This window comes from Dermacentor andersoni, chromosome 4 (assembly GCF_023375885.2).
Source record: "Dermacentor andersoni chromosome 4, qqDerAnde1_hic_scaffold, whole genome shotgun sequence".
Lineage (NCBI taxonomy): Eukaryota > Metazoa > Arthropoda > Arachnida > Ixodida > Ixodidae > Dermacentor > Dermacentor andersoni.
The window spans coordinates 150,600,953-150,628,024 of NC_092817.1; the positions used below are offsets into that span (position 1 = coordinate 150,600,953).

General features: G+C 46.5%; 1 protein-coding gene across 9 annotated transcripts in view; it reads right to left on the minus strand.

Moving 5' to 3' along the window:
- The window catches only part of LOC126537915 (mediator of RNA polymerase II transcription subunit 25-like), a 105,657-nt gene that overhangs the window by 66,437 nt on the left and 12,148 nt on the right, over positions 1 to 27,072 (minus strand). For 8 of the 9 annotated variants that reach the window (XM_055074539.2, XM_055074535.2, XM_055074538.2 and 5 more), the window contains exons 6-14: positions 26,230 to 26,295; positions 20,317 to 20,404; positions 19,429 to 19,620; positions 17,356 to 17,474; positions 16,140 to 16,221; positions 15,023 to 15,262; positions 12,645 to 13,039; positions 10,080 to 10,228; positions 1,223 to 1,562 (exon numbers count right to left, since the gene is read on the minus strand). In XM_055074539.2, the coding sequence (XP_054930514.2) occupies positions 1,223 to 1,562; positions 10,080 to 10,228; positions 12,645 to 13,039; positions 15,023 to 15,262; positions 16,140 to 16,221; positions 17,356 to 17,474; positions 19,429 to 19,620; positions 20,317 to 20,404; positions 26,230 to 26,295 (1,671 nt within the window). The remainder of the gene's footprint in view (positions 1 to 1,222; positions 1,563 to 10,079; positions 10,229 to 12,644; positions 13,040 to 15,022; positions 15,263 to 16,139; positions 16,222 to 17,355; positions 17,475 to 19,428; positions 19,621 to 20,316; positions 20,405 to 26,229; positions 26,296 to 27,072) is intronic. The other variant, XM_055074534.2, reaches the window with a different exon arrangement.

Sequence of the window (27,072 nt, forward strand, 5' to 3'; positions counted from 1 at the left end):
CAGGGTTAAGCACGAGTGGTCAACCAAAGGCCATTGGCCAACAATGCATTAATTTCTCTGCCGTTGGCACAGGTAAGCTAAGCATAGTTTTGCCAGCTGTTGTGTACTAGAACTTCATGTTTTGTATGGCCACTGGCTTCCTTGTTTTGATTAAAATTAAATTATGGGGTTTTATGTGCCAAAACCACTTTCTGATTATGAGGCACGCCGTAGTGGAGGACTCCGTGCACCTAAATCGTGCACCTAAATCAAAGTACACGGGTGTTTTCGTATTTCGCCCCTCATCGAAATGCGGCCGCCATGGCCGGGATTCGATCCCGCGACCTCGTGCTCAGCAGCCCAACACCATAGCCACTGAGCAGTCCTTGTTTTGGCCCATGCCTTATATTACCTTGGATTTTGTGCTAGCCATAAGACACTGAAATTGTATTACAGCAATATCTTTCATCAGCTTATCCTGTAGCATCACAGAACTTCACAAACTGCTCACATTTGAACTAACGTCCCACTTTGCCCCACTGCCTGCACAAGGCACCGACCTCTAGCTAAGCCTTCGTATGTTCTTCTAGACTGTACCCAACATTCCTGTGGTGTTTTGATTTGATTTGATTTGAATGTGTTCCTTTAGCTTGGTGCACTGAAACTTCCTCAAGAGGTGTCTTTAGGCGTTTACCTCATTTACCTGCCTCTGTTCCTTACTGAGACCATCACAAACTACTAGTTCATGCCTTCGGCGCCATGTTTATGCTTTGAAACTGTGCCAAAGCATGAGCAATGGGAGGAAGGTGCGAGGAATTCAGAAAAAAGGGCAGATGAAGGTTCCTCAGTAAGTCAACTGCAGGCCCAATACCTCCCCTAGCCTCCACTTCATCAACATCCTGCACACAACTTCCTACCGCAACAGGTGTACGTACAACAGCGTCTCCGACATTCAACTTAATTTTCTCAACGCTGAAATAAAATGTCAGCATCCACTGGCCAGATACCCCTCCTATTCCTCTACTATCCAAACATTATAAATACAGTGGGAGGTTTTGCTGCATAACGGATACCCAGCGGTCCAGCAAATGCAGGTCCACAGGGCCTCAAATTTGGCAGCAGCTATTGGGGCCCTGGACTAAGGACCTCACCCAAATCTTTCTTTTAAGTCTTCAATAAAGGTTTTGTATCTCTCTCTGGAATACAAGCGTGAAGTCACACAGGCCAAGGCCACACCGCTCACCATCTTTGTCTTGGACTGCTGCTGCTTGCGGTGCGTATCGATGACCTGCTTGACGGCCCCATAGAGGCTCTCCTGGTCATTGGCCACCATGCCCATGAACAGGTTCTTCTCTGCCATGTACACCACTAGCATGAGCTTGATGTCAGCTGGCGGGCTCGCAAAGTGCACTAGGCCGAGCCAAGCCGAGCTCATGAAGCGCGACAGCTTGATGAGGTGCTCGTTTGGCTCGAAGGAGAGCACCACGCAGCGCGATGCGTTCTTTACCGCTAGCACCACGTTCATCAGCATCGACCGTGGCATCAGCTGCAGGGTCAGCTTTGGCGGCCATTTGTCCGCGCACCTGCATTGGGCCACGGAGACATTTTTATTCTTTAGTTTTGAAAACCACCTTTCCAAGAAAGAAAGATATGCAGTTGCTGCTGGGCGTGCCCCGTTTTCACGAATATGACCATGAAAAATGCGTTTATTTGACAATACACAAGTACACGATTGTCATGTTGCCAAGACGAAAGGCGATGACGCGAGTCATCTGACTTGGCCTCCAGCACACCATGTGCAACTTGGACATAGGCAGAGTAAAAGTTCCAGGTTGTTGACAAGCAGACAGCTTTATACAGTACAAGCTGCAGCATACTACAAGATAGATAATGTAAGTTTCATAATAATATACATATAGTGAAATCCCAATAATTCAAAATCTCTTAATTTGAATAAATGAATAATTCAAACCTAGCCTGAAACTACCCCTTGCATACCGAGCACAAGTACAGTACAACCTCGTTATAACGAACTTGCATCCAACACAAACAATACCTTTGTTATATCCGATATTCGTTATATGGATATATGTTCATTACATGCTAATATAGCCATGAAACGTTTAGCTGAAACATTTGTTATACAGTAGACTTCCATTAGTTTGACTCCAGATATCTTGTTTCTCATTTGATTAGCTCCCAATCAAAGGCCCTGGCCAGTGCGCAAGCATATCCATTGGCCCTCACCGGACCGTTCGAACTTGACCAGTCAGTCCTAGGAAGGTTTTCAAGCAAAAACTGTAGCTCATCATGTCTGACTGGGGTATTTATGGGATTCTAATGCATACTGCCTCTTTTTCATAACAAATGGGCTGAAAATAGCTTCATGATCTGTCAGCACAACAAACTTGACACAGATGAAAAAAGAAGAGAAGATCTCGGGTGCTTGCAATAGCTTGCATTCTGTAATAGTTTGCACTTTGCAATAGCTTGCAAATAGCTTGCGTGGTGGAATCAGATACAAAACAATAACCGCCTTTGTGGGGTTCATATGCTTTACTGCATAATGCCGGTGTATTTAGGCAAAGCTGACTTTAAGAAACAGTGCGGCAAAGCTGACTTTAGAAAACCGGCCATCATTGTGCAACACATGTTAGACCCTTCCTCATATGTCTTGCTAAAAGATTGGGCGTGCATTTACTTTGTTTAGAAGCTTCAATGTCATTTCTAAATTAGTTTTCCACTTTGGAAGCACAGAAAGTAGGTGCGGGCTTGATTTGGGGGCGTGTTAGACTCGGGCAAATGCAGTGAACGCTTGTTAGGATGCACTCAATCAAGCTGAATTCTCACATACAACGAACAACATGGGAATGTTTGTTTGGTTTTCCATAGACCCAATGCAAACAAAGAATCTGCTTAAAGGGCCCCTCACCAGGCCCCATAGCAAATTTTGGTTATATGCTGGAAGTTGTTAAATGTCCTCTAGGTAGTGTTTTGCCACAAAAGATTTTCAAATCGGCTCATTAATAGCTGAGATCGGAAATATTTGCCACTTCCAGAGGCTTTTCATTACTTCCTTTTTGAATAAAAAGATGTTGATTGATAAATATTCTCACGAACAATGGTCGAATTTGCTAATTTTTGCATTTCATTTCTGTTTGGCTGTTGCCTCTACTCTCTCCTTCAGTATATCGCTTAATTTCTCAACTGCTTGCGACTCTTGTTTACAGTTGCAAATTTTGCACAAAAACTGCTGTACAATTAGGGAAAAACCAGACGGGGTAACAGGTAACAGGTGACAGTCATATTGCTTATAGGTTTAACGGTTATCGCAGGGTTTGATGATGGACTCTGTTTGGCATTATTTTATTTTCCACCTTATCTATCCCATATCCCGGGTATATGGTCCCGAGGATTTGCCAGCACTGCGGCGAGCTGTCACTCGAGGAAATAATGAAGCAAAAGGAAAAGTTAAACACAACTGGCATTGTCTCCGCCTGAAGCTTTCCACGAGCATACAGACCAGCAGACTACGAACCGAATCCCTTTCCTAGTCCCTGGATCAGTCTAAACAAAGAAGGTAGAACTAACTGCTACAATTGAACTAACTGATACAAATTTATCCAATGTTTGTTTACTATCACAGCCCTGCATTTGTAACCCTGTTTTGCAGTGATTATTTCTACTCATCTTTGCAGTATTCTTGTATACAACTTTTTTACTGTGATGTATGTCCCCTTTACTCAATGCTCCTCATGGGGTCTGTAAGGCATTATGAAATAAATAATGAAGCAACAGTCATGCGCGTGATAGTTCACTAGATGGTGACAACTGAACCCATCTCGAGTTTCTCGTGCGGGCACTGAATCGATGAGAAAACTGGCCTTCACACCCCAGGAGATGCCAATTACTACTGCCATCCAAAAGGAGTGAAAATGGCAGCAAAATCATGACCGCCGAATAGCTGCCAAGTCTCAAGATTGATTTGGCGGCACTTTAGGAATGTGTATGAGTGGTGGTGGCCTGGGCGGGAAGGGAGGAGGGGCGGGGGGCCCCCCTGGGTAAGTGCCTGGCTTGAGCCACTTATACCCCAAGCATACACAAAGGGAATGAGCGGCGTCCTGGCCATGACGTCACTTGCGAGAGGGCGCCACTCCAAATTCTCGCCGCTAATAGCACACACGAAGCTATCGTCCCTCGGTGCGCCTAGACTACACAGAAAGAATAGTTTAGGAGGTGCAACTCAGCTCCTTCCCTTGTCGTCATAATCTCATGCAGGAGTGTGGTGGCGGACGTCGTGACAGCACCCCCTACTGAATGCTGGACACCTGATGTATGGTCACGTGATGGTTTGTCAAAGCCGTCGAAGCGATGCAGAGGATCCGTCTGACGCAGGGAGCGCTCTTGTCATCTGGTCGTGCATGGCTGCTTGATGCCAGTGTGCCGCCCTTGCATTAGATTCAAGATACATGTATTTCTTACATAGCTATAGCTAGAGTACACTAGCTGAGCATGGTGCCTGTCACTAAACGAGACAGGAACTATTACAACGTGCTCTCGCTAAGCTGGCCGGAGCGCCATGAGACCGGGACTGACCAGTACCGCCCCAAGAAGCAACAATGACTTTTTCGGCTGGCCAAGGATGACTGCACCTCCAAGGTCAGCGCAGTATTTATGCCTGCTGACCATTCCGCCAGGTAAATGCTTTTAGCAGACGTAGTCGTTCATCGTTCTCGATCCTCGCTTTCTATAGCTCTCGTCCACATTTTTGCAGGCATTCAAGGTCATTTGGAGCTTTGAAAGTTTGAGAATTCCGTACAGGACTTATATTCGCTGTTACAGTTTGGGACAAAGCATCTGCACCCCACTTTCGATAATCAGTGAATGCATACAAAGTGAACACTTACATCGTAGAAAAGCAGCGGAGGAACTGCAGAACTTACGAAGGGATGATTCTGACTGCTCGAAGCGAGCGGCAGACTCTGCTCCACTCTGCTGTTTCGTGTGTGCACGTCTGCCCAAACATGCTGCAGAAATATAATTAAATTTTGTTTTGCCGCTGTGGGGATGCGCGACTCTCACGCCTCCCCTGAGATCTAGTTTTCCCGCATAGCTCGTCTCCTGCAGGGCGGCTTTGCCCGCGGCGGTCAGAGTGGTTGAGGCGCAGTGCGGGAGATGGCGCGAGTGTCGCGTTGCTGCGGGGTTACTTGGGCGCCGAAAGGGAAGGCGCTTGGGCTCTTTGGGTTCGGGAAGCGAGCGGGACGGACGTGCCGCCCGCGCGTGCGCCGACCATGCTTCTGCGAGACCGTCTCGCGTGGCCGCCTTGGACACCGTTGGCGTGACTGTACACGCGAACGACTAGGCGTTGGGATCCAGCATGGGGCGAACATATTCGCTCGCAATGCGGTCGCGGTAAGTCTGACTTCTAGATTTGTCGCGCGCCCATCGGCATGTTTTGGGGATAGCAACTCGGCTAGCTGGCATTGATCTATGAAAGGTGCAATAAATGCCCTTGTGACTGTTTGCACTACTGTGTTGTCGTTCCTTTGTCCCAAGAGTACGGAGGAGAACCCCCCATATCTCCCACACCGCACAATAGCTATGTACTGCATACTCTTATTGGTACTTTTTAAGGCGGGTGATAACAAAGTAGAACAAATTCCTGTTTTTCATTACGTCAAAAAATTTGAGAAGCACCAAGTGCAGTTTTCTATACGCGCAAGGTTATGGTTGTTGATTTGCTCTTTCTATATGTGCCTGGCCATGACAGAAGATCGTTTGATCTTTCAAGTGCGCTAGTTCCTTGCTCTTATTACTGTATAAAAAGCATGCGATCATAAATATAAATCTCCAAAGAAATATTTACGCTAAAACAGTCTACAGGTATTTTATTCCTTGAGTGCGAACCGCGCTGGCGAAAACTTTATGGCGTCATCCGACAACCCAGTGCAAGCGGCCAGAAGCAGACGACATCGGGCGCCTTCGGAGACTGTGGTTACGCGTGCTCCACTTCGACCGCAAAGGACAACAAAAGTAGTTCCTTGTGGCGCTGTAAGAGGCGCTTCGCCAACGTTTGCCACTTTGCAATAGCACATCTGAAGCTGTGTGTCTCCTCGTCACCCAGTGTGATATTATCACGACGGGCACTAGCACCGGCCCATAGTTTCACTTCCTGCTATTCTTACTCTGTGGCCAGGACGCCTACACTGTGCGCATCTCAAATCGTATTCAAGACAGGGCTCAAGCGACTGCGCCATATGCAGCAGCCACCGGAGTAGAACGCCCTCTTGTAACCATTTGCTTACTAACGAACAGACAAACATGAACACATCACACTCAATGACTGAAGACACTCGCTGTCAAAACAGTGGCGTGAGGAATCGTGGCAGCAGCAGCGAGCAAAGTGACCTTTGCGCTGTCTTGTCGCTTTAATGCAAACTGAGTGGTGAGAACACAGCATACGCAAAGCTACCAGCCATCGGCCCACCTAAACTGTGCCCCCAAAGCAGATTGCTTTCAAGATAGAGCCCGCACGGCCGAAGTAGAACCCCCCTCCCCTTTTCCGGTGCCGTAATTGCAACAGGAGATGGCATGCTTCTTCCTTTTTTCCTCCCTTGCACTGAGCCGCCATCGTCGGCTCACCGTCTAATACTTTCACTTGCACACACAGCATACAGTGCATAAGGACGATGCGAACCCGGTACATCCGTATCGTAAACAAAACCTGCAGCAACTACCACAGGAGGCCAACCCAGAGTGCCTCCGTCTACCTTCTTCCTCTGTGACGCTTAGCCTTGTTTTTTCTGCGCCACTTCGCTCAGCGTCGCCTAGACTTTCCTCTAGGTAACGCTGCTTTGCCACACGCTCAGCGTGCTCCTTCATACTTGCGCTAGCTCAGAGCCTGCAACGATGACCTGTGAGGTGGCAAATGCTTGCTTGAACTCCCTAGTGAACTTTTTCCAGCCGCACGAAGGCACAGAAGGATTTTTAAGGTAATTAGGTGAGACGACGTCGTTTGTGGCTGCTTGCTAATTTGCACAGAAGCGACAAACATCCCTCAAGGACTGGTTGAAACCAAGCAAGAGTACCACTTGAAGACAGTTTTTTTTATTAAGTTCAGCTAAATAAATGCTTTTTATGTCCTTTTCCCCTTGTTGTAAGTCTACTCCATTTACCGTTTTGAAGTAGGATATGTGGGCGAACCTGGTTGTGTTGCCAATTATTCTTCTGAAAAGACAAACTCCTGATAAGACAAACAAATTTTTGTGGTCCCTTCGAATTCGTCTTAAAGGGAATCGACTGTACTGCCGAAAGTGGTGTGTTTTGCAGTTTTTTTTTCTTCGCGTTGCTTAATTCCAACCCGTTGGATAATTAGATCGATCTCACTGATCCTGTCAGGGTCAAATTAACGGAAGCCGACTGTACAGTAAAAGCTCGTTAATTCGAAATCGCTTTATTCGAACCGCCGGTTAATTCGAACTGATGCCCGGGTCCCTGCAAAGCCCTATGTATATCAATGGGCCGGAACGCCCGATAATTCGAACGTACCGGTATTCACGTCGGTTAATTCGAACTAGGAGCCGGCAGCCGACATTGCTTCTCGTAAATAGAAGTCGCCTCGTAACGAGTACAATGCATTGAAATTTTTTTTTTAATATGCACAGCGACGAGAATAAATAAGCCAGCGCGCATTTTTGCACGCACGAGGCGAGCCGCCAATTTCCTTGCTGGAGCCTCCGGCGTTGTTGTTGTTGCGACTGTTGCGACGCGCGGGCGCCGCCGCCGCCGATGCTCCGGAGCAAGCCGTTTCAGGTTTTCGTTGCGCTGCGGCGGCTGCGATCGGTGGAATGCACGAGTATGTAGTCTTTTCTTGTCGCATTTTGCATGAGCTTGCTCGTTTGTGTGGTATCTCGCCGCTGACGTCTCATCGACTGTGCCGATCATGGCGAGCCGTGGAAAGTACTCGGCAAAGGATTTAAAGACTAAAGTTGAAATATTGCAGGCGGTTGAATGTGGTCTCTTAACGAAGACAGCGATTGCCGAGAAGTATGGCATCAAAAAAAAGCACGTTGTCTACCTACATCAAGAACAAGGACTCTATCATCGATGCTTACCAAAAGGAGATTGAGCCCTCGCGGAAAAGACTACGGACGTCGGCTCACCCCGAGATGGAGACTGCTGTCATTACGTGGATAAAGGATGTTCGCAGCAGGAATATTCCATTAAGTGGACCCATAATTGCTGCGAAGGCAGCGGACTTCGCCAACTAAATGGGCATCAGCGACTTCAATGCATCGGAAGGCTGGTTATCACGTTTTAAGGCCCGCCACGGGCTGACGTTTAAGAACGTCTGCGGAGAGGCAGCCGCAGTCGACAAAGAAACCTGCGAAAATTGGGTCTCAGGTGAATTGAAGGAATATCTTACCGATTACCCGCTCAGCGATGTTTTCAATGCTGATGAAACCGCACTTTATTTTAAGTTGCTCCCAAACAAGACTGTGAGCTATAAAGGTGATACGTGCTCGGGCGGAAAGCGCAGCAAGGAAAGAGTTACCGTGCTAGTGTGCGCGAATGTGACGGGCACGGAACGGTGCCGCTTGCTCGTGATAGGCAAAGCAGCGAAGCCTCGTTGCTTTAAAGGCGTGAAGACTCTCCCTGTTGAGTACACTTCGAACAAGAAGTCGTGGATGACGCGAGCAATCTTCACGGACTGGTTGCGCACACTAGACAGAAAGTTCGCGGCACAGAATAGTAGAAATATTCTTTTGTTCGTCGACAACTGTTCGGCGCATTGTGACATCAATGGACTGAAGGCGATCCGTCTGGCATTTTTGCCAAAAAACACTACTGCTGTGCTGCAGCCTATGGACCTCGGGATTATTAAAAATCTAAAGACTCTGTACAGGCGCCACCTCCTAGAACGGATTCTTGTATGCATGGAAAGCGGGAAGCCGTATGATGTCAACCTGCTCGGAGCTTGCCACATGCTGGCAACATCGTGGAACGCCGTCAAGGCAGACACTATCGCTAACTGTTTCCGCAAGTGTGGCTTCAGTGAAACCACAGAAGCCTGCTGCACAGCCGACTTTGATGTTCAAGTGGATCAAGATGATGGCTCCATCGTGCTGGACCCTGCCTACGCTGTTTTATCGGAGGGTGTGGACTTCGAGAGCTTTGTCGACGTAGACAACGGCGTGGAGACAACGGGGCCTTTAACTGACGCCGAGATTATCGAGGCTGCGTCCAGTCAGCAGCACGACTCACGCGCGGCGAGCACGCCTGACAGCGACGATGAGTCCGACAAAGAGGACGATCCGTTGCCTCCTCCGAGCGCATGTGAAGCAGCATCGGGACTCGATCTGGCTGCGCGCTATTTCTCCACCGATGAGAATTCGGATGCTGCGCTGGAGATGTTGGGCAAGTTGCAGACAATGCTTCTCGAGTCGCGGCGAAGAAAGCGCAAACAAATGCAAATCACAGATTATTTTTCATGTTGATATGCTTCGATCATTATTCTTTTGTTAATAAACATGTTTTTGAAGCATAAATAGTGTCATATTTCATCATTAAGCCTGACGCTCACGTGGGTACATTTATCATTAGTTCCAGGCGCATAAATTGATTGGATATCTTTATTTCCTTTGGTGTTTGGACTCGCATGATTTTAATACCCGCAATCGCCGACCTCAAAGAGTAGTAGTGCGTATTCCTCGATGACGATCCCAGATATGGCTATTTTGGCTTCGGCCCTAGCAGCCAAATGCAATGGCCATCTTTTTTTTTTTTGCCGCCCGCTCGTTAATTCAAACTCCGCTTAATTCGAACAATTTTTCAGTCCCCCACGAGTTCGAATTAACGAGCTTTTACTGTACAACTAATCACGTTGAGTACTTTTTTTGTAGCCCCCAATCACCCCTCCCGTCAATTCCGAAGGATGTTTTGTCGCTGAGCAGCCAACATGGTGTTCAGTAATGCGAACCGCACTCGTTCAAAGTGACAGCACTAAATATATCTGTCTGACTGAGGTGTAAGCCAAGTACTCGAGCAGAAGGCTGTCTGCAGCAACCATTAAGAGAATAGAAGTGAGGACGAGTACGCACACTTCGGGCTCGCCGTTGATGACGCTGGTGGAGATGTTGCACTGGAGAGTGTAGATATTGCGTTGGTTTCCCGGAATTTTGTCCTGGTACTCCACTTGGCCTTGCCACACTGTTCGCCGCTCCTTCAGGCCCACCACTCCAGGACCTGCCTGTAGAAACAAGGCAGTAGACAGGTGAGCAGATTGTGACTGATTAAAAATGATTGACACACTTTGTTTACAACCATAGCAAGCCAACAGATAATGAAGCAAGGAAAAGCACAGGGGAAATTGTTTGTTGTTTTATTTGAAATGTAGAAGTAGTAAGTAGAGGTGTGCAAATACTCATATATACGAATACGAATCGTACAGTGAATCCTCATATTTCATTCGCAACTTGAATACCTACTATTTGATTTTTTGAATATTCGGTATATCTGGTGTAAGACCCAGTGTGGTTGCCGCCTTAATGCATGCGACCTTTCCACAATGCGAGGTCTCTGTCGTTACAAGATTTATCGGTCAGCAGGGCCGATCAGAACGATAATGTGATGTGGACAGATGGAACGTTGACAAAAGCAGCATGTATTTCGGAAAGCGCAATATCATGTGTGAAGATTGCGCCAACTAGCCATAGAAACACACGTAGACTGTATCGGAGCATTCTGTCTACACGTCAGTCTATTGCACAGATGAACTTGGTCCACATGCACATGGTATGGCTGCCGATGGACCCAAACACGGCTCTTCTCGGCAAACACTTGCATGGCAGATTCCTCGTTGGTGTTGCATATTCTTCGTGCATGCGCGCGGTTGCACTGCAGAAGTCGCGGGGCACCTTTTTCATTGCGGGGTGCTGTTCTCGTTGTGACGACTGCATTCATGAGGCTGACGTAACGTGCAGCGTCTGCCACTGTCAGGCCTGAATTGCCCATGTTGTCACCTTTCGTGTTGTCCTCATCAGTGTCGTTAGGCGACACTTCGGCAACAACAGAGGCAACGATGGCGAAAAGTTGAACCTCGTAGCCAACATCTCTTTGCGGTCACAGCAGCGCTGCCGAGCAACTTCTTCGCATTCCAAACGCCACACACTGTAGTCAACGGTAGATCCTTGTTGCATGCCAGTGCTGACTTCTTTGCGTCACGTTCAACAGCACGAACGATGCTCAATTTTTCTTCTATGCCGAGTACCTGGTGTTTTTTATCCGAGCTTCGGCATGACGTGAGTCCTAGCTTGCACAATGCCACAATGCTATCTGGCATAGCGGGCACGGTGCTGAAATGATGTTGATGTGCTTTCATGCACAAACGCACAGGGCGCTTGGAGGCCATTGTTCTGATCTCTGAGGCTTGTTGCTCTGCTGGGCCGGCCAATGGGGATGACGCACCACCGTGATTGCCCGACCAAGAGTGGAAACACCATGTGTTAACCGATACGTACGCAATAAGCTGGTACGATTTATGCAGATACAAAACACATTATGTTTGATGGTCGCTGAGTTGGGGATTTGACTTTACTACTTTTAAAACGGAACTACTGTTTAAGCGGGTACGGTTTAACGAGGTTTTAACAGCTGCACGATACTAAGAAAGCTAAGAAACCACCTCAACGACAAAAGCGAGCAAGATGACGCTAACATTATTTATGGCTGTGACCTTTGTCACACTGTACTTCGTATGTGACAGTCTTGTTCCTGATGCCATTCGTAGAGGCACATCGGTCTCTTTTTGTAACTTTTAGCAACCCGTCACATGACTAGCTTTAGATTTACACAGTGGGCGCGAGAGTGCCATGTGACTAGTGCACTGACCAGCTGGCTGAAGACATCTGCACGGACAGCGGATAGACAATGAGAGGAGGGTGCCTCGCGAAGATTTGCCGTGGCTCTCCCAATTTCAGAGCCTTACACAGGAGGCAAGTGACGATGAACCTGACAGTGAAAAGGCACCATTGGCCTAACTGTGGTCGACCTGAGCAGTGATGGCAATGCATGAAGTGATGGTCGAGTCACATGATGTGCCGTCCATATGTCGCAAAGATTGAGCTTCACGAGCTGACGAAAGCCCACAAAACCCTCCTACCTGAAAACCTGGGAAAACCTGTCTGCATTTTGGAGGAGAACTGGAAAGGAAAGCTTTATATGCAATAAAAGATTGCCATAAAACACAGGCCTACTATAAATTGAAAATCTCAAGATATTCACTACAACATAACTTTGAGACTTCTTCAGCTTCAGAGAGAAAAATGCGCCTGATTCTATTCAACAGACATTGATATTGATACAAAAGAATATGAAAGGAAAAAAACTGTCATCCGCCTAACTGTAGCACAAAGATACAAAGGGAACCCATACGGGTTCCCTATGTAGCTTTGTGCTACAGTTGTATGCTTGCCACACGTAGTAAGCCAGCATCCTTTCACTGGCTGCTGCATAAAAGGCTTCTTGCTTCTCAGCCTCTGTAAACTTTCATGAGAAGTTATCTACGATGCATGCACAATGGCAATGCCAAATTGCACTCTGCAGTTAGGTGGGTGTCTGTGATTCATGTGTGTGCGCATGCGTGCGTGCGTGTGTATTTTACTCACCACGGGCGGCGGCTGCTGTGCCTGCTGCTGCTGGGGTGGCATGCCCTGAGGGGGTCCACCCCCTCCCATCATGGGGGGCCCCTGAGGTGGCTGTTGCGGAGGGCCCTTGGGCGGCTGTGGTTGTTGTTGCTGTTGCTGTTGAGGCTGTTGCTGTGGCTGCTGCTGGGCAAGTGGCGGTCCGGGTGAGAAGTGGCCCCCTGGGGGCCCTCCCTGGGGCATCTGGCTCAGCTGTGCAGCCAGTGTGCTGGGCGGAGGACCAGCCGGTCCTGTTGGGGGCATCCCCTGCTGAGGTACGGGTGCACCACCCCCAACCATGGGGTTGCCTCCTGGTCCCACCACGCCGGGAGAGGCGCCTCCTGGCGGCACGCCCATTCGCATGGAGGGCCCCCTGAAGCCTGTGGGACAAAAATTGGCAACAATTAATAAAAGAATGAGTGTGCAAGGTACTGAATGAATCCCTTGATTCATGGGTGCATTGCTACGAAAAGAACATGTTGTTTGAAGTGGCATTGATGCTCACAGAATGCTCTGGCATAAAACAGGGTGTCATCTGGTATACCAGAGTCATTGACTTTGTACGGGCAAGAAACTTGTCCACATGTTGCAGCAAAGCGAGTGCAACAATGGACAGTGTGAATGGCAACACGTGAGCAATGTGCAGACAAGGACTGTCGTTCCACTCGCGAATTTTACTCCATGCTTATGATAAGTGATGATTAAATTCAACAATTAACACAATAAATGAACAATTTATTTCTCTAATACTGATGCAGTTTTACTGGAAAAGAGTAACGAAATACTAACTTTTCTGTTTCTCACCCCCAGAAACAATGTGCTGGTTTCAAAGGAGAGAGAAAAGAGCACTACAGGGTACAACAGTTCCAAATTTTTTTTAACTGCTTTATATTTTTTTACACAGAACACCATGTTCACCTTTTTTTAATTGTACCAGAACTTGTCATTCACAACTTAGCATGCAGAATAAAAACTAAGCCCTCAGCAAGATATTTAAGACTGTCATACCCTCAAGCACACTTCAGGGAATACATGAAAACAAACAGGATCAAAATTGGTTCAGGCATACCCATGCTACCCTTTCCACAGAAAACGCAGAGTGCCCAAAACACACTTTTGAGAAAATGTCTCTCAAAGTTTTTGGAGCAGTTCACATCTCTCAAAATGCACCAGGATTGTAATTTTTGCTGTATTTGCTCACAGATGACTTTTTGGGTCTCTGCCCTTTGATTCGCACAGTTCGAGGTGCCGATGTGCGAAATGCCTAGTCGTCGGTTCGAGGAGTCGACACTTGATGTGCGTAGTCGCGCAGTTTGAGGTACCGACGTGCGGAGTACCTAGCCGCACAGTCCGAGGTGCCGATGCGCGCAATGCCTAGTCGCGGGTGCGAGGAGTCGACACTTGATGTGTTTAGTCGCGCAGTTCGAGGTGCAGACGCACGAGAAGCCTAGACACGGGCTCATGAAGAGTCGACGCTTGATGTGAAAGCCGCGTTCCCCCTAAAGAATGTTGGGTGCATGCAGACCTCTTGGTAGGTCTTCAAGAGTCGTTCGCGTAGCATTCGACAGATGGTAAGTGCGATCATCATTAGCTAGACTAGGCACACAACATATTGCTGCGACAAGTTCAGGGTGCGATCACTACACGGGAAAGAAAAAAAAAAAAAAGATTTTTGAAGACAAAATTCAGGGGTGCGATCATTACGCGAGTGCGATCATTATGCGAGTAAATACGGTACTTCACATAGTTGTCTACTAATTTGCAGTTGCAGTTTTGTTTTTGTTGCAGTTGTCTACTAGTTGCAGTTGCAGTTTTGCCTTTCAGGCAAAACTGCAACTTTTTTTTTACTTTGTACATTCGTCACTCACTCTTTCCATTAATGTTAGACATCGCCACCAAAGTTTCAGAAGTGAGGAGTTTCAGATATTACGGACTTCGGCCGAAATGGACGTTTTTTGTTGGATTATCAAGGTCCGTTGTAACAAGAGTCGACTGTATGTCAACGATATGACAATATAGTAACGACAACAGAGTAAAGATGGCGGATGGACGACAACACGTCAACGAAGGAATGACCCCAATGGTGTGAACGTCATGAAATGACGACAGGATGATGATGATGGCATGACGAAGACGGCGTGTTGTTATCGGAGCTCACATCAACGCTTACATTTATCACCTGCCGTTCCGGGCTGCCTCGGTTTGCACTATATCTGGTACAGGTCAATTGTGCAAGACAGTGGCCACCAGCACCCAGCAGACCAGCACCCAGCAGGCAGCAGCCAGTACCCGAAAAGTGAGGGGAAGAGGCAAAGAAAGCTTCGCTTTAAAAAGAAAAAGAAACAGAGTGCAACCCCCCTCACCTGTCTGCATCTGAGGCCCTGTAGCACAGCTGACAGGTGTTGGGTGCGTGGGCCGCATCTGCTGCGGGGGTCCACTGGCCATTGGGGCATTGGACAGCTGGCTAGCCAGTAGGGGCATGCTTGTCTGCGTTGGGGGTGGAGGGGTGGACACTGGAGGGCCACCCGACACCACCGGTGACACCACGCCCTGCGGCGGCTGCTGGTTCCAGGGCAGACGCACGCTCCCTGCTGGACTTCCTGCTTGGGAGTGATGCAAACGAGAAGCACCTGTGGCCACACTGCAGCCAGGGCAACACAGCTGTGGTGGTGCACCAGTGCTGGCATCGACAAAGATCACTCCGAGCATAGGCAAGGACAAAGCTTAGAGGGTGTGCGTTGAGGAGAATGAGGACAGACAGTCTGGTTTTTCGGCCTCGTGCATCATGCCTGGGTAATACACAGAGTGAAAACGAAACAATGCACGAGGCAGAGAAAGCGGAGGCTGTTTGTCTTTATTCTCCTCGCTGTTATGCCCTCAAAGCTTTGTCCTCGCCAGGGCTCAGGCGATTTTTGTCTTTGCCAGCACTCGGGCGCCACCAGACAACAAACACTGGACCAGCCCGGTCCTCACAGGCTCGGATGCTTCAATCCACACACTATTGAAGTTAACCGTCATAGAGCGCAAGGACAGCAGAGGCGGAGCTGAAGTGCTTATTGACAGTTGCGGGTGCTCAACAGACCTCTATGTCCTTAGCACTGTGCAAACATCATTAACAGAATTTAAAAATTCTAAAGCAATGCGGGATCTATGAGAGGCGCTGTAGTACAGGGCTCCAAATTTCTTTCAGTGACCTAGGGTTACATTAATGCACATCTAAACAACAATACCTAGTAAGTACTCTTTTTTTTCAGAATCAACAATCATCATAACCCCACCTCCCAAATTGTGGGAGGCACCATGTTACGTTAATGCTCCGATTCAAGAATGCAGTTTTGATGCAACTCTGTTTGCTGAAGGCTGCAATGAGAACTCCTAATACAACAGGCACCCAGCTTGGTCTCAACTGGCCTAATACCCCATGGGACCATGCAGATTGATATGATACCCAAGAGAGCACTTGCGAATGATGGTGCTCACCAATGGTGACTGGTGATCGATTCTGGGTTGTCCGGTTCATTGCGTCAGGGATGGGCCGCAGGGTGACATTAGGTGGGTTGGGCTGCAAGGAAAGCAAAGCTACTGTGAAGTAGCTCTCTTGCATGCACATGATCTCATGAACATGTGCCATGATGCATGACACACATGCTAATCGTCCCAAGATATACAAATAAGCCCACTAGGGGCCCTATAACGTAAGGCTATTCCAATCTGTTTTTTATTCCAAACAGGCTATTAGCCATTCCTGATGGGTCAGAATGGTTCGGGTCCAGCTCATATGGGCAGAGCCCGAGCCATATTGACCTGTCACGGAAAGCTGGTTTTTCGGCTTTGTGCGTTGCCTTCAACTTCGTTGCTGGTTTCCCAACAATATGAATTAGCCAAGTGGAAAGCAGAAGCAAAAGACCGTCACATTGGAACAGAAGACAGCTGCCAAAAAGGCTGTCACATCAGGTGCAAGAACATAGTGTGTTGCACAAACTGAAGATTCTTTTGCTGTCGCATTATTCAAATTTCATTGCATAAGTGGCCGCATTGGTGGGCTGCGAGGCTGTCTTCTTTGCACGTTTGATGTTGTGCACACCATTGCGCACATGCTGCAGTGAAGGGCAATAATAGATATAACAATGTAACGGATATAACAGAGTAATTTCGCCTCCCCCTTTAACTTTATTATGCCTAGGTTCGAGTGTAAAAGCCTTAAGCATGATTGATTCACCATAAAAAACAAAAAAAACAGGATTGCGATGATGAGGAAAGGAATGTAAACCACAAACTAAAATACTTAGACAGCTAGCTCACAGTAACAATCTGTTTCTGGCAATCAAACTGAAATACAGCTCAGATGAGCCAAACTTGGCAGAACGCGCACGTGGATTTCTACCAAACGACGTGCTAAGCATGCCGATGCTGCTCTGATGCAGGTACAGATTGCCAGGATCAGTTTCCAGTCAGCAACTGTCCTGTGTGCTGATTGTGTGTTTTTCCACCTTCCTTTTGGTGCTCTTTAAAAAATAAATGTTTACCAACTTTGCCAAGATAAGTGAGTACAGCCCGTGCTTGGCAAACACAGAGGGGCACTATAATGCACGAGCATGGACCATGGCTGCGTCGTTGACGAGGTGGAACGGAGGGGGGGGGGGGGGAGAGAGAGAGAGAGAGAAGAGGAGGGGGCATGATGAGTTCGAGTACATACCTGGTTGATGGCTGCCAGGTGTGTAGCAGGTGGGGTTGGAATGCCCTGCCGTGCGCCCTGGTTCTGGAATTGAAGCTGCGGCTGCTGGGGGGAGCCACCCATTGTGCTCATGGGTGATGCTGTTGGTGCCCCGCGGCAGGACACGGAGAACAGAAGTGATAAGAACCGGTGACAGATTTTTGGCACAGAAAATACTGCTCCCTCTTTGTACAGTAGAGTTTCATTACAATAAAGTTGCTTCAAACATGAAAGTCACTGTTATGTTTGACATTCCTTATAAGCAAACACAAGCTCACACATCAGCGGGAAAAAGAAACATTCACAATACAGTCTATGCAAAAGAATGCGTTCCAAGCTGGTGCACCTTGTGAAACTCATCAGCTACAATTCATGAAGTGCAATATGTGCTATACAGGGTGTCCCATGTAACTTGAGCCAAGGCTGCAAAAATGAAAGGCGCGTCAGAAGCAAATTGAACGGAACGTATACTATTCGCAATAGCCTATAGTAACTCAGGCATTCTTCCCCATAGCTCACTAATTAATTACGTTTAATTAGTGGCCTTCTAAGTTTAATTAATGAACTTTTTAATTATTTGCTTTAGGACCCCAAGTATGATAAGCAGACTTGTAGAGCACCTTCAGAAACCACCGATCGAGTTGTTTCCTGTACGATAAGCATCACGTAGTCCTTGTTTCCGGGTTGCAAAGAAAGCTCGTGAAATATGAAAAATGCCATGTGACGCAGCACTTGTGCAGTGGTATCATGCTGCTCTCAAGCGTGCATTCTGTGAACAAGGTCGGCTGCATCGTGACTGGCGACGGGCAAGCGGCAGGGCATTATGATGGTTGTAGGCAGCTCGGCCGGTGGCTCCCGTCAAATGATGGCACAAATGTATGCTGCTGACCTTGTTCACCGAATGCACCCTTGAGAGCAGCACGGTTAAATTAAACCTAATTACTAATGAGCAAGTTATAAGGAAAGCGAAAAATTGCCTCAGTTACTATAGGCCAGTGCGAATTTTAAGCGTTCTGTTCAATTCACTTCCGACGCACCTCTCATTTTCAAAATTTTGGCTCCAGTTACGTGGGACACGCCGTAGAGTAACGAGTTAGAAACTCTATTTGTGAAAATTTGCTCATAGACAATTATGCATTTCAATTCCTCGTGCAAGTAATGTCTGCCTCTTCGTGTAATTCAGCTTAAGGACTAGTCTGGCACAGGCGATTTTAAAAAAGTCTGTGCACTTTATATAGCACTGATCCTGTAAACAAAGACATGAAGATTAGCACTATATGTTCATGTGTCAGTGTTGCTCTAGTGTCCTGCATTAGACGCACTGCAACTAAGCCCTCTATAATATGATGTACCAGCAAGCCCAATGTGCAGTCACAGCAGAGTTCAGATTTGCTATTTGTACTATCATATTCACTCGAACACGGGTCGAATTCAAATGTAGGTTGACCAATATTTTAGAAATACGAAAAAACTGTGAACATGATGCACCTTTACTTGCCATAAGCTCGGCTACTAAATCTCGCTAGTCGATGCCACAAGCTGCATCCTCGTAGGAACTGCCAAGAAGTAATCTGTGCTGGATGTTTCACAGGTGTCCCCGGCACCCCAAAACAACATGGTCCTCGGTGCCGTTGAATGCATTGGATATGCACCAATTCTTAAAGCCAGTCTGGATAATCTTCAGACTGACTTTACAGTGTGAGTGACGGAGGAACTTCGCCACCTCAGTACTACTGCTAGCTTTGTTCGTGAATATAGTCGAGATTCTTTGGTCACAAATATAGATCATTTCAAGGAATATTTCCAGAAAAAAAAAAAAAAAATGTGGTCGGCCTATATTCAAATAAACAGAGTAGTTGACATGACCAACATGTAGCTGTACTGTTTTAATGACCATGTAAAAACTGGGCTGAAACTTTTCTTTCTTTCTTTTTCGGAACCTGCATTTTGCAAACTTTTGATGCTGATTGAGCACAATTACTCACAAAAACTTGGACTAAACACAGAGGCTAACAGGTAGCTGTAAAACAGCAGACAAAAAAATCTGCAGCTAACCCTGTGAGGTGGGTTGCTTGAACATCTTGGCCTCCCGAGGGTTCGGGGGCGAACCACCGGCAGGCCGCTTCTGCCCGACACCAGCGGGTGTGGTTGCGGGGCTCCGGGGGTTAAGGGGTGCCACGGGCGACGGGGACGGTGTCGGCTCCACCTTTACTTCGGACACTGCGATGGGGGGACTCACCGGTCGCTCTACAAACCAAACAAGTGAGAATCGCATCACAAATGAGATATATTTCTAAAAAAATCCTTCCTTGAACAGAGAGAAGAAACTGAGCAACCAAGAGGTTTGATTTTTCTTTTTTTTTTTAAGTAGTGAACACGTGAAGCCAGCAGACAATGAAGCCAAGAAAAGCACTGGGGAAATTAAATGAAATGTAGTACTAACACTTTGCCAGCCAACACTGTTGAATGCCTGACAGTGTCCCCATTCACATATTCTTAATGAAATACAACATTAAATTACTGAGACTACTATTCCTCTTGTTTTTAATCACCAGGTAGTAAAAATGGGCCACTTTAAACTGTATTTGTACCATCCGCAGTGTACAGGCCTTTTTAAGCTGCATATTCTGAAAATACTAAACTTTTGCAATGCATTACAAAACCGTTATGTGCAGTACAACTTTCTTTTTTTTACAGATGCAGATGGACATTCACTACAGCGGGAACAAACAAGGAAAAAAAATAATCTTCTCAATTACTACTTGGAATATTTTGTCCACAAACCAACAACGCTACAATGAAGTCAGCTATGATTTTCAATCACGACCACTCCCTAGTTTTTCCTTTGTTCTCTTCCTGCAAACAATGTGCAATGCATAAACAGCGCTTACACCCACGGAATCACTAGGATACGAAAGTGTGATATGCTTGTACTATGCACACCTTGGAGCTGATACCCTCGCAGCAGCACCATATGCCTTCGGTCTTTAGCATAGTTTTTGCACAGCGCAGTCTGTAGGTCACCACCAGCCTGCAAGGCAAGAAATAATGAACGTCCTTAGATGATGACACAGATCCCCTTTTCATGAGGACTTCACGTGTCCACGTCTCTAAACACGACTTGTCCAGAAGGCGCACTGATCCTGCATAGAACTGAAGGGCAGAGACAAGATGCGAAGCATCATGCAGGCTGTATAACAGTTTTTCAAATTGGTTCGCAGACATTGCAATTGGTTAGACTAAAAATTTGAATGGGCTCGATTATTTGTAACTACAGCAAGGTAAAAATCTGTGCCGGTCAGTGTAGCATAGTTCAAGTTTTGGAAGGCCAGTGCTTAGACAGAGCAAAGGAAAAGAGGGGACACGCATATTGTGCAATGTGAGCCCTCTTTTTCTCTCTGCTTTGCCTAAGCACTGGTCTTCCAAAATGTGGACTACTCGCACATCTTAGTAGCAATGCCACTTGCACTGCAGATGTAACATTGTCTACTATTATTAAATTTTTGCCACTCAGAATGACTAGCCACCTTGAAATCACGGCAACTTCATTCTTGTTGTGTCCAACAAAGCCCACAACGAAGCAAGGGAAGTACCAGACTGTCAATGAACAAAAGAATGACACAACTCATCTCGCATGACTGTTGACGGTAATGTAAATAGCAATCGAGCAATGCAGCGACAGACCGTATTCCTGAAGTCAGGTTTATTTTACATTTGTAGTGAAAATTCTGAGATTTTCGTTGCTTTGGCTATATGCCACATACTCCAATGTCGTCCTGCTTTGCTATAGCACTCACCTGCCAAGATCGCCCATATGCATGGAGGCATGATGATGACTGTAGGACGCCGACGCAGTGACGATGGAATGACAAAGGAGGAAGGAAATCGATGAAATGACAAAAGCGTACAACGCAAATGGCATGACGACAGTGAGATGTCCATTCTTAAATTATGACGATGGTATAACGATGACAACGTGACGCCAACATGAGAACAATGAGCCGACAAGACTATGACGACAATGGCATGAGGACCACAGTATGATGACAACTGGATGAAGAAACGAGAAGGGTGACAATGGCATGAGGACCACGATGACAACTGGATGAAGAAACGAGAATGGTGACAATGGCATGGTAAAGATGGCGCGAGGACAATGGTATGAAAATGGATGCATGATAGCATCTGTGTGACAACGATGAAATGCTCACAATGGCAGCAAAATCATGATTGAACGACAGCATGATTACTATAGAATTACGAACAAGGAATGACGTTGACGGATCAATGAAGGTGGCATGATGGCAACGGCATGATGACGACGGGATGACAGTACAGAAGTGATGACTGCAGTGAAATGACAGCGTGATGAGAGTTGGATGTCGAAGTTACATGACGATGATGGAACAACTGCGATGGCATCCCTATGATAGTACAAATGCATGATGATTGTATGACGATGATGTAGTGACGATGGAACGACGACAATGTCGACGAGAACAATGAGATGACGAATCTGTGACAATGGTGGCATGATTGCAACAGCATGATGCAATGCCATCCTGGTCATTGCATCATCATTCCAGCGTTGTCACCCGACTGCTGTTGAGTCATCGTCATCACTCCATCGTCGTCACACAGTCCTTGGTACGCTGCCGTTTTATCATTGTCATTACACCACTGTCATACCGCCTTCCTCATTTCATCGACACCAATCTTTCTTCGTCATGGTCCTGTAATCATGCTCTTGTCATTTACCAGCAGAACTTTTTGTTGGGCTAGTTGGTGCATGTTACTGTAGTACTAAAGCGCCATACAGATGACACAAGAAGAGACACGGACGAGCACTCGTCCGTGTCTCTTCTTGTGTCGTCTGTTTGGCGCTTTAGTACTACAGTCTTGTCATTTAGTTGTGATCATGCCATCCTTGCTATGCCATTATCATCAGACAGTCCCTATCACGCCTCCATGTTAGACCATCATCGTAATGGTCGTGCCATCATCGTCACTCCAGCTTCAGCATGCAACACTTGTCAGGCCGTCGTTGTCCCACCATTATCATCATACAGGTTTCGTGATACAGACATCGTCACACCATTGTCACCATACACTTATCATCTTGCTGTTCTAATGCTATGGCAGCCTTATGACGGTATGACAACAAATGCCTGACGACAACTATATGGCGATGCAGTGATGAGGGTGACGTTGCAATGGCACGAGAACAATGGGATGACAATGAGTGCATGATACAATGGTGTGACGATGACTGTATCACAAAACATGTATGACAACGATGGCGTGGCGGTGACGGCATGACGAGACTTGGATGATGAAGCTAGAGTAACCATGATGGCACGACCATGAAGCCATCACGTCGACAGTCTGACAATGGAGGCATATGGACTATCGACTGTGACGGCATGACAAGGGCGGTATAATCACGATTGAATGACAACAGTATGATTAAAATACAATGAAAAAGAAAGATTGACAGTGATGGAACAACGAAGGCAGTATGACGACGCTGGCATGACGACAATGGGATGACGTTACTGAAGTGATGACAGTGATAAAACGGCAGTGTGACAATGCCAGCATAATGATTGTGCGACAGCGATCGTGTGACAACAGTAGAACGAGAGTCTGATGACAAAGCTGCAATGACAATGATGGCATCAGGACCTCAAACCCGTACCTAGTGGCCCAAGCTACCATATTTTCGCACGTATGACCTCCCCCAAAAATAAAAGAATTAAACAGTAAAGTTGGGATGCGTGTTATATGCTAACTACACCTTGAGGTGTAATGCAAACATTAACTGTACTTTTGTCTGTTGCTGAAAATGATGTGACATTGGCTGAAATATACAGACTGATCTGGTCGTATGCAAGTATACATGCATACACACAAACTTTTCTGGCCACTTGTGAAATAAACACATTTTAGAGTGAAGCTCTTAGGCGGCCATTCCTGCATTGTGTCGCTGTAACCGAGCAAACGCAGAGCACAGCAGGGAATGAAAGAAGGCGATAGTGAGCGAAGAGAGCGCTAGGCGGAAAGCGGAGGAGGAGAGTATGGTGAAAGGGTGAGGAGAAAAAAAAAGAAGACTGTGATAGTCTTGAAGAAAGCATGAGGAGGGAAGTGGAGGAAGCCACCTTAAAGCCTTTTCGCACAGTGTTCACTGCAATCGTTTCCCAGTAACGAATACAGTTGCATAAGCTGCAGTTGCTGGGAAGCGGCAACTGTGTGGCAGGTCTAAACCTCAATATACTAATGAACTTCAATATAACGAAATTCTAGATATAACGAAGTATGGAATTTTTCATACCTCTTGTCCATAGAACACCGTGCATTTAGAGCCTCAACATAACAAAGTGTGTTTCTATGCGATATCAATATAATGAAATTTCACTGCCACCACAAAGGAACGCAGAGATAATAGATAGAAACTTCCAGGGACGCAGATGACCAAATGATTGAATTACAAGCGGCTGCTTGCAAACGCACCTCTAAAATTCCGTGCTGCACAACAAGAGCGACCACCGAACTGGAGCCACATCATCTGCCATATAGAGTTCAAGTGCCATAAGATCCTATTGCGCCCTGCACACTGTATGCTTTAGGTGCGAGTGAAAGTGTGCGAGGGTGAGGAAAGAAAAAGGTTGCTTGACGAATGCCACCTTCCCGTGTGAGCAAAGGGAAAGAGGGGGAGGGGAGTGAGCTCTCGATAACGCGATAAAGCACGTGCGAGGAGGCGGAAAGGGGGGGGGGGGGGTAAGTTGGTGTGCGTCAAGGCTGTGGCTGCATGTGGCTTTAAGCGCGGCCGAGTGCACACACAGCCGCACACCCTTCTTTAGAGGTAATCTGCCGCATATGCAAAGAGCGGGCGTGCCAAGATGGTGTTGCACCATGTAAGCCGTCTTCCTGTGCGTTTAGTATTGGAGGTTGTGTAATATCACGTTTCGGTGACCCGTTAGAGCGAGACGAAGCATTTGCTCCCTGCCGCTGGCGCTTTTCTTCATTTCATAGCACTGTTCCAGTGCGGGAGACGTCATCAGTTGCAGGGGTGGAGTGAATGTAAAAGCACGGCTGGCTTTGCTTAATCCGTACCGCTGATGTGAAGATATTGTCGATGTAGGTGGCACGAAACTGTATCATTTGTCGTCGACTCCCAAATTTACCAAGATGAATTGTTTTCTGATTCAGATTACTTTTTTTCCTTACCCAATAATTTGGAAGATTCTGTGGGTCCTGTCCGTGTAAGAAAAATCAATCAGCGACTGCACTTAGTTACATAAAAGATCGAATTTCAATACAACAAAATTTCGGTATAACAAAGCAAATTGCCGATTTTACCGACTTCGTTATATCGAGGTTTAACTGCATAGCACCGTGCATTGTGGCTCTACCAGTCGGTGCAATGATCGGTGTTATGCCTAAATATATTACGAAATGAAAGCACATATAGAGCTACGCTCAAATTTCGCATGAGGGAGAACCGTGTTTACTCGCATAATGACCGCACTTGCGCAATGATCACACCCCTGAATCTTGTCGTGAAAATTAAATTTATTTTCTTTCCCGTGTAGTGATCGCACCCTGAACTTGTTGCAGCGATATGTTGTGTGCCAAGTCTAGCTAATGATAATCGCGCTTACTATCTGTTAAAAGCTACGCGAACAACTCTGGAAGAAAAACCAAGCGGTCTGCACGCACCCCAGATTCTTAAGCAGATGCCCCATTCCTTTCATCACTTTCTGTACTTCCATAAAAAAAAAAAAAAGCTGCAACCAAACTTGCCTCGGCTTTATTATTTGTAGGCTTCATAATGGTTTTGATCAAGAACAACAACATAAAAGGCGCCTTTCGATTCTTCTCATCTGCATTCGTGGGCACGCAACAAATCGCGAGCGGCAACGATAGTGGCCAGGTTTACACTGATACGTTAGAAGTGTACCCTATTCATATGCCGACGCTTGTAACGCAGCTAAGATATTCACCCACCCTTAGCAGAACGTGCTGTATTAGGATAGCAGTGAAGACAAATACTGCAGTTTCCGCAGCATGCCCGCCAAGTGTTTCTATGTCACTGGCAGCTAAGCGCACCCATCTCTGTTTCTGTTCCCTCAAAGTGGACATGGCTATGTTATTGTTGCAAACTTACTGACATTAATGATATTATTCATTACTGATACAGAAGAAATTGTTTCAATGTGCGTAATGTACTCAAGAGAAGACAAATAATTGTGTTCGGCTTGCTCCGCCGGCTGCCATTTTTGTTTTGGTGTCCTACACTGACAGCGGCAGCCGCCTGCTTGTTGACCAGTTGTCATCCCGCAGCAAACGCGGGATGAAAAGAGAAAATGTTTCTTTTCGCAGGAAATTTAACCCGCGTAACGATTTCACCCCTGAATTTGCGTCAATTTTTTTTGACAAGGAAGTGCGATCCTTATGCGAGTAAATACGGTATTGTAATTGTTGGCTAATTCCCCCCCATTAAAACTGTTTTTATTTCGGACTCCAAGTTTTTACCATTGTGTTTGTAACATAAGCACTGCACGTTGCGATATCATTAGAGCGCATGACCACTTGCAGTGACCTTTTATCGCAATGATTTTACCCCACTGAAACTATTATTTTGCTGTTTACTGCTCCTCCTTGTCTGCCATTACAAGTACATGTCACTTTAGGCTACCAGTATGGACACAGCCAGTTAGACCGTTATGACTTCAGCACTTGTACTTTCCATGACACACTAGGAATTCATCCACTCAAAAACATTAGAGCGGGGTGCCTCCATAATTAAAGGACACCAGAATAAGCTCTGATTTAACGATTCACATGTGCACCAACCTTTTCATAGAGTTTGTACAGGGCTGGGATCTTCCTTGGTGAAAGGATGCTAAAGTTGACTTGCCTCTGCAAAATGACAAAACAAAGCATGGGCACATCGAAGCCGCAGCAACAAGTTCCTCTCCCACTTGCATGTAGCACAATGCACACCCAGTGTGCTTGCTCAGTGGCTATGGTGTTGGGCTGCTGAGCACAAGGTCGCGGGATCGAATCCCGGCCACGGCGGCCGCATTTCGATGGGGGCGAAATGCGAAAACACCCGTGTACTTAGATTCAGATGCACATTAAAGAACCCCAGGTGGTCGAAATTTCCGGAGTTCTTCACTACGGCATGCCTCATAATCAGAAAGTGGTTTTGGCACGTAAAACCCCATAATTTAATATTTAAGCACAATGCACATTGCCAAGCTTAAACTTAAAATAATTTAACTCCGTGAGATCAGACAGAAAAGAAGTGTGCAGAAAAAAACAAACATTCCAACCTTTTTCCAGTACCCTTTTCTTAGGGATGTGCGAATACAGCAAATTTCTGTTAATTCAACCTTGACAGGATTGACGTAACTAATCAAAATATTCAGCAGGCCAAATTAAACAACAGGCAGAAGAAAAAAAAAAAAAGTCGAGACACTGTCGATTCATTTGCAGCCTTGGCTCAATTCTAACGTGCCCCGAATCGAATGTACACACACTTCTTGTGGGTTCAAAGTAGGAAACTAACGAGGCCAAACTGATTGACAACTCGAAGCATAGGGGCACTGAATGTCACAAACCAGTTCTGCGGAAGTCCACAACATGAGAAACCAGTCTGGGTTTTCTTTGTAGCTTTGTGCTACAGGTTAGGTG